General features: G+C 36.7%; 1 protein-coding gene across 8 annotated transcripts in view; it reads right to left on the bottom strand.

The window, feature by feature from the left end:
• The window catches only part of Cask (calcium/calmodulin dependent serine protein kinase), a 514,903-nt gene that overhangs the window by 279,706 nt on the left and 226,994 nt on the right, over window positions 1-8,203 (bottom strand). For all 8 annotated transcript variants that reach the window (XM_004645575.2, XM_023705877.1, XM_023705878.1 and 5 more), the window contains exon 3: window positions 5,194-5,299. In XM_004645575.2, coding sequence (XP_004645632.1) covers window positions 5,194-5,299 — 106 coding nt within the window. The remainder of the gene's footprint in view (window positions 1-5,193; window positions 5,300-8,203) is intronic.

Below are 8,203 nucleotides of genomic sequence, written 5' to 3'. Positions count from 1 at the left end.
GCTTAGTTCCCAGGTATCAGTATATATAGTTAGTCAGGGTGAGAATCTTTCCAATTAACTCCTAGATTAAAGAATCTTCTGAATATTCTCAGGATCATTGTATATCATATATTTTATATGTGGCTCAGGATAATCCCTCTTCACTGTCAGAAAAACAACACAACACAAAACAAAAGGCAAGCTGCAGGTTGGACATGACTGCAAGTAGTAGTAGCTCTACTTTAAAGATCAATCAGTGACTTGCCCCATCTGGATGCACATCTGTTAATCTGAGTGTCTGTGGTGGGTCCTGGCCACACGTTTGTCTATCAGGCTCTACACAGGTCTTTCTAATCTTAGGTTTTGAAATCTACTTCTCTGACCTTTTGCAGTCCTAAATGTCTGGTTTCATAAGTCTTTAAGCATGCTTTAGACTCATAAGCTATAATTAATTTTTTTTGAAAACCAGGGATTGAACTCAGGCCCTTATGCTTGCCAGGGAAGCGCTTATTCTACTGAGCCATCTCCCCAGCCCCCATAAGCTATAATTAAGTGGATATTGACTAGTTCCAAGTAATGCGACGAGCAACATGGCTGGACCATATAATTTTGTAATTTTAGGAAGGGAATGACAGTGTTGATTACATAGAGCATGTGGCAAAGACAGAGATGGATACTATATTAAGAAACTTGCTGATAATCTAAAAATGTTTCATCTAGTATTTTGTCTTGGTAAATCATAAAAATGTCTCTAGGTAGCCAACAAATTGAAAAGTGAACTGGCATAATTTCATTTATTTTCCATATTCTTGTCTACTCTGTACTGGCATCATATTACTAAACCTTGAGAAGGATCAGGATAACTCATAAACTGAGCAATGAGTTCTTGAACGTGAATACCAAGGGAACGTATTGCCAGGAACTAAAACTTTGGTGAAGCTTAGTCTACAGTGCAGTTACAACAGAAGCAATCTCTAACCTAACCAGTAGGTGGAGCCACACACAAATGGATTGGTCTTGCTCCTTGATCCACATGATTAAATCTTAGAGTAATTGAGGTTTTGGGGTTGTTGGTTTGAGAGCAAGACATCAAGGATCCAAAAAACTGGGAAAGGAAAATTACTGCGGTGAATATATAAAACAACTATACAAAAGAATTTTCATATTTCAATTTTGTTTCTGGCTCTTTTAAGAAACAACTAAGTTATTAGTTAAATATGAATTTATGAAACCTACTTCCAGATCTCTAGAGCTAATAAAAGTTCTAAATTTAGAAAAATATTTAAAATTAATGTGCAATATGGGAAAATTGAACATCACTTGACTATGATACAATCCTAAGAATTTATTGATTTTGTTAGGTATAATAATAGTATTAGGGTCATTTTTAGTTTTTACCTGTGAGAAATACAAACAGGCGTATTGATATGTAAAATGATATTGCTTTAGGAATTTCTGGGAGAAGAAAAGGATAGTTTAAACAAGAATGTTAAAATGTTCTGATAACTCCTGAAGCTCAGTGCTTAGTATCTTTGCATTCACTATGCTATTCTCTTTTCATTCAAAATTTTCCAAAATCAAAGGCTAAAGAGTGAAATAGGAAGTCATGGTATAGGGAGTATTATTATTATTTTTTTTGGCTGTGCTGAAGTTTGAACCCAGGGTCTTTACACTGAGCTATACTACTAGCCCTTTTTCAGCTTTCCTTTTGAGATGTAGACTTCCCAAGTTGCTGAGTTGTATGGGCTAGGCTTGAACTTGTGCTCCTCCTACATTAGACTCTCAGAGTACTGGGGTTACAGGAGTGTGCCACCATGTCTCGCTTCTAGTGATCTGAGTTACAATTAGAGTTAGGGCACTGGTATTTAAGTATCCAAGTTTAATGAAGTCTCATTTCTTTTTTTTTTTTACTTTTATTAGTACATGTGTGCAATATATTATGATCATATTCATCATGGGGATCATACTGCAATATATGGCCACTGAAGTACTTTAATCAATTGGAGCATACACAGCTAGCTATGAAATGTCTTGTACAGACTGTTTCAACAATGAAGACTAAAACCTAGATTTTGACATCAAAGACAATCTTCTCTCTATTATACCTTCATCTGGGGTTTTTGGTACAAATAGCATACATGGAAAAATGTAGATGAATTTAAAAATTCTGCAATCCTCATTACTTCATCGTGTATTATTAAATCTGCTTTCAGTTTTGTGAGAATAAAAATATGGACAGAAACATGTTTCTTGAATAGAAAATAACATTAAACCAAAGAAGTCATTCTGAAAGAATTTTACTATCTTAAATCAGAAAGGATATTAGAAGTCCTCTCTAGTCCCAAAGTTAAACTTTATCTTCTGCCCACTTGGATGGATCCAGCTCTATGAAAGCATCTCCAGTGAGTAACTGCATAGTCTGAGATAGCTTGCTTTATTCAATGAGTAAGTCTCATCATGAGGGTCTTTCTTTACTTAAGGGTGAAATCTGCCACTTATTGGTTCTAGTTATGACCTGCAAAGCTACACTGAATAAGTGTATAACTTCATATATCATGAACTTTCAGGTAACTAAAAACACTGATTATTTTCTACCTTTGGCCTTCTGCTCTGGGGACTCTTAGAAGAATAAGCAAACTAATACATTCCTAGGTAATAAAACTTACAGGGCCTTCAAGAACTTTTCTGAGCTAAGTGTCTTCATTGTGGGGTTCAGATATGTCCAGAGTACCCAAGTCTTTCCAGGGGACACATGAGTTGAGATATTTTAAGGCAACAATTTTCAGATTTTCATTTACTGTAATGTGGTCTGCCTGAAACAAGTTTGTGATCTGCTGTTTTTCCTTTCACATCTCTAATCAGCCAGCTAAACTATTCCCCTATCCTGAAATGTCTCTTTAGCTTCAAGAGACAGCCGCAGAATACAGGGGTCCTATGAGAGTGAGACACTCCTGGGAGTACAGCAAAGAGACTAAAAAAGAAAAAAGGTGTCACCTTATTTCATATAGATAACATGTTCATGGCAGAGCCTTATCTATTTTAGAATTTGAAATCAATAGTAAGGAGTGTCACTGGGATGTCTATTAACACTTTAATTTTATTTGAAAAATGAAGTGAGACGTTTTCCTCATAGAAAGAAATTCTGACTTGGTTAAGTGACAAGGAAGAGGAGCTTTGCCATGTAGGTCACATAGCAGACACTTCTCACAAAGTGAATGAGATAAAGGTGCAGTTCTGCGGCTGTGAGCAAAATATGTTTAAGAGAATATTCAATACACTGAAAGTGATATTGTCACAATAAAAATTTTTATGTATTAACTTAAAAAGATATGGAAAGGGATCTAAAGTTTTCAAAATTCTTTTAGTAGGTTTCCTATCAAAGATTTTAAAGGCTGCGATTCTGTGACCGAACTTCCAGGCCTTTTCTCATTCTGCCTATCTCCTTCTGCAAACATTCTGGTGTCTGGCTTACCATGAACACTCTCGGGGAAGGAGCGGAGTACAGTGCAGTGGAAGTGTGGCTTTATTCGGAATATAGTACAAGATACTTTAAATTGATGTAACCTAATGTTCCGCTCAAGGCACGAAAGCTGCTGCAAATGACTAAGTAAGACATTTACATCTTTTTACACTGATTTTGCATGCACGTATTGAAACAATGGGTCTTTATTAACTGGTCTTAAATTTCACCTTTGTTTCACTTCTTTCACTACAAACTTGTAAGATAGTTTTGAATTGTGATATAGATAGCCAATTTATTAGCTAGCCCTCTGTGGAAGACAGTGTGTGAAATGCCTCTTAGATACCTGCACCTGTGCTATTCAGGCCCTGATGCGTGGGCTGGATCTACCGATTCATTTACAACTAACAGAATATGGCAGAGTGACAGTGTGCAATTTCAGAGATTAGGTTATAAGTGTGTGACATCTCCTGTCCCCACGAAGACAATGGCTGGCCATATTGCTCTACTGTTCTATGGAGAGGCTCAAATGACAAGTAACCAAAGGATGCATCAGGGTAATAGCTCTTAAGGAACTGAGGCCCTCAGTCCAATAGCCTGAGAGGAACTGAAGACGGACACCAAGCACATGAGTGATCTTGAAAACAGATCCATCCCACTGCCTTAAAATGACTTTGGCCCTGGCCACCACCTTGCTTACCACCTTATGAGAAACCCCTAACCAGAGGACTTGGCTGAGTTGGGTCTACATTCCTGATACACAGAATGATACAATATATTTGCATTTATCTTAAAAATTAAAAAAATATTAATTTATTTGGTACAGGGTCTCACTATGCAGCTCTGACTCACAGTGATCCTCCTGTCTCAGCCTCCCCAGCATTGGCATTACAGGTGTGGGCCACCACGCTTGGTCTTGGTAGCTGGCCTGATGTGCCAAGGGTTCAGCATGTGGTACCGGAGATTGGACCTGGGTGCTCATACTTGCCAGGCAGATGCTTAGACTGCTGAGCTATCTCTCCAGCCCAACTATTTGCACTTTTAAGCCACTAAGTTTTAGAGTAATTTGTTATGAAGCATTAGATAACGAATATAATCTCTAATCCTGCCATTTTTTTATCCTGCCATTTTTGAATATCTAGCAAATGTACTCACTTTTTTCTTCCTAATCGAAGTTATTGATTAATTTTGAGAGAACAGGATCAAAGAAAAAACCTTGCATATAGGATTCTATCTATAAAACTTCATACAAACTCTTCAGATGATCATCCAACTAGCGGCTGTGGACTACTTAGTTGTACTATCCTTAGCTCATATTTTGCTATCCTGCAAAATTTCTGTGAAAAATATGTCAAATAGCTTACTGAAATGAAGCTACACTGTTAGAAATTTTACTCACATGGCAACACAGTGATTATATCAAAAGTGGAAGTTACATGATTATCGCTGTTGCCAGAAAGTCATGCTACATGGAAGCCTCTACTTTCATGGTCAGAACTGCGCGTCTTTGGAGCTTCCTATCCTCTAAACCCTATCTGTTTTGCAGCCTCTTCTCGGAAGGTAGCTGAATATGCTCACCTTTTGTTTTCATTACTATTATGAACCTTACGATAGCATTTTTTCTTGTGATTGAAAGTCTTTCTAAATAGATGAGTTCAAAAATACTGTTAAATGTTAAAAGAAAAGTGTTAGCATTATGTGATACCAACATTGCTTAAAGCTTTTACTCCTTAAGAAATGAAGTATACACTCACAATTCAAAAACCATGTAAAGCATTCCATCTGAGCTATATGTCTCCAATAACTCTACAATGTGTGGATGTTTCAGCATATGACAGATACTGGCTTCCCGCTTTAGATCTGTAAAACAAACATACAACATACTTCATTAGGTAGGAACAAAAGACAATTAGAGTGAATGATGAATGAATGGATGTGATCTATGGTAACATGAAGACTTCTCTAACTAAAGAGATGAAGTCCCCCATTTAAACTAAGCCTCTCTTCCTACCCTTTAAAGTCTTTGACAATGTAACTTTCATATCTTTGTTAGCTTAAATCTATATACAGGAGTCATCTCTTATTAGCTCACAAATTTTACACATTTTAGTAAAAACTTTGCACTGAAGTAAAATACACAAATACTTTCTTCAAACTCTTATTACTTAAGTTTCAGACTCCAAATTTATAACTCTTCTTTATCTGTTAATAAGTAACTCAATTTATTGTCATGAATTTTACTTGTTTTTCTTAATTTTCTTTGTTAGATAAGAATGTATTGTCTATTGTTAAGATGAAAATCCAGCATTCCAGACATATCAAGGAAATTACATAGAATACGAAGCAAAAATGGTATGGCTTAAAGAGAAGGGCACTCTTCTTACAGCCAAAGTCGGATTATTTGGGGTGTAGGAGGTGCTGGGGATGAGACCCAGGAACCTGGCCATGCCAGGCAGCTCATGTACTGCTGAGCTACACCCACAGTCCTGAATTGTACAATATCTATAAAATGTGATAGGTAATTGAGGATTCTACCCACCTCACAGTATTATTCTGAAGAAAATATCAGACAAATATAGGTAAAACTACTGTGTCAGCTCTATAATTTTAGTGGGAAAATAAAAGGAATATCATCATAATCATCATCACATTAAGACATTTTGGGCAAGAACATCACTTGCCATGTTTGCATAGAATAAGATAATTGAAGCCTTCTACTGCTAAAGTTCTAAGGATTTAACTGTCTGTTGATGAATAAAATCCAATGTGATGTTTCTGTATTTGAAAGTAGAAAGGAGATAAATAAGGAAGAATCAAGGCTAAAGATGCATTGCACAACACAATCTCCTTTCTGATTTATTAATTTAACCAATCTTGTCAACGAGAACAATGGATGCAGATAAAACCTTAGAAGGCTTACTTATAAGGGTAGAAAATGAAAAACACAGTACTATGTTTGATAAAAGAAATTATCAGAAAAGGAATTAATATTATAGTATTAAGAAAGTTAGGGGACTAGAGAAAATAGTTATATACAGTAGGAGAAAGTTAAAGCCTGAGGAAAGGCCATCAGATTGAGTCAAAAAATTAGGAACATCCTGGGCTGGATCAAGTGCTGTGGGGAAGCCTGGGTCAAAGTCAGCACTCAGGCATTAATAATCTAATAATAAATTAGAATTTATCATGTTTCTCATTGTGATAAACCCTCAGTATACTCACTGCCACTTAATAACTTCACTGCCCCACCAAGAAAGCATCTTTCAGACATAAGGAAATTGAGATTTAGAAGTGTGTTCAAGATCATGCAACTATACAGGAGTAGGCAATGAACCCTGATCTGCATGACTCCAAAGTTAGCTGCCTTTCCACCATGCTATGCCATGGCTTTGGACATGAGCCTATTGGAAAAGTCTGACAGAAGAACAGGAATGGCAGGGTCAAAGAAGACTTTGTTTGTTTGTTTTTGCTGTAGCTGTTGAGGAAACACTCTGTGAATGTTAGTGGTGGGGATGAAAAGCACACGAAATCTAAAGTCAGAAAAACTGGTGTTGGTCCTGCATTTTCCCCTGCTGTTTGTAGGCTCCCTGTTAATTTCTCCAAATAGCCTCCTTATAGACAATGAAATGGGGACAAAGATAGGTGATGTAGTACTGAGAGTCTATTAATTGGCATCAAAAGGTAGTGGTACGATTCAAATGCGAGGTCAGATGTGAAAGGACAATGTGGAGTACAACACATGGGAAAGGGGCTTGAGGGTCCCAATGTGAACTATGCACTTTGTTCATTGCAGAGGAAGATATCAGAGGCACAGAAAAAATGCTGCTATGTCTGAAAGCAGCTTGGAAGGCCCCGCAGGAGAGGAGAGTACAAAGCAGCTATGGGGTTTGTATAGAGAAGTCATAAGCATGAGAAGGTTTTTAACAAGTGTGCTGGAGGGCCAGGCTGAGCCAGACAGCATCAATAAGATGCCTACATTTTTTTCTCTTCCTTCAGGAATGTTATGCCTCCTGATTTTATAAAAACTTAGGAGTTCTTTCACTCATTTTTATATTTATCTCTAGCTCCTCATTTTATTAGAAGTCATCTTTTCTTATTTTCTGTTTGCACTTTACCCTTTTTTATTTGTCTCTGTTCTGATCAAAAATGATTTTAACTCAATGCTCTGATATTGTAGTCACAAAGTAAGCAGACTTAGTGTTCTCCACAGTGCAAACTGATTTCCATCTTTTTTTCCAGTTGATTGGTTATATTGCCGCTTACGTGGAAATAGTGTGCTTCAACTGCCACACATTTGCCATGTGGCATGTTTGTTACAATGAAAGCTTGCAAGAAGAAATGGGTGCTCTAAAGACTCTTCCACTCAGACACACATTTCAATTTGGTAAACAGCTGAACAAACCTCTCCGTCTAGCCTTATCCCTTACCCACTCTCTTGAAAAGGAAAACTTGCTTGTGGGCCTGTATTCTAATACTAAAGCAATTTAAATTTCCCGAATCTGAGATTTCAAGGACTAAAATCAGAACACTGACTGGAGAGCGCCAAACAATACAAAAATAAACTTGAAATAATAGGGACAATAATGCAAAAGATGGCTTACATTTAAGATCACCACAGTCATGTTTGCTGTACTTCAATTATCAACTAAATAGCTGATATAGAAAGCCACATTTTTTTAAAAAAACAAATACATTACGTACACTCTCTAGGTACAGATTCTAAAAATGTTAAAATAAAAATAATTGGTTTTGAAATACTAATATAAA

The sequence above is a fragment of the Octodon degus genome, unplaced genomic scaffold, assembly GCF_000260255.1.
Source record: "Octodon degus isolate 3935 unplaced genomic scaffold, OctDeg1.0 scaffold00232, whole genome shotgun sequence".
Taxonomy (NCBI): domain Eukaryota; kingdom Metazoa; phylum Chordata; class Mammalia; order Rodentia; family Octodontidae; genus Octodon; species Octodon degus.
This window is presented reverse-complemented; position numbering and strand designations above follow the sequence as displayed.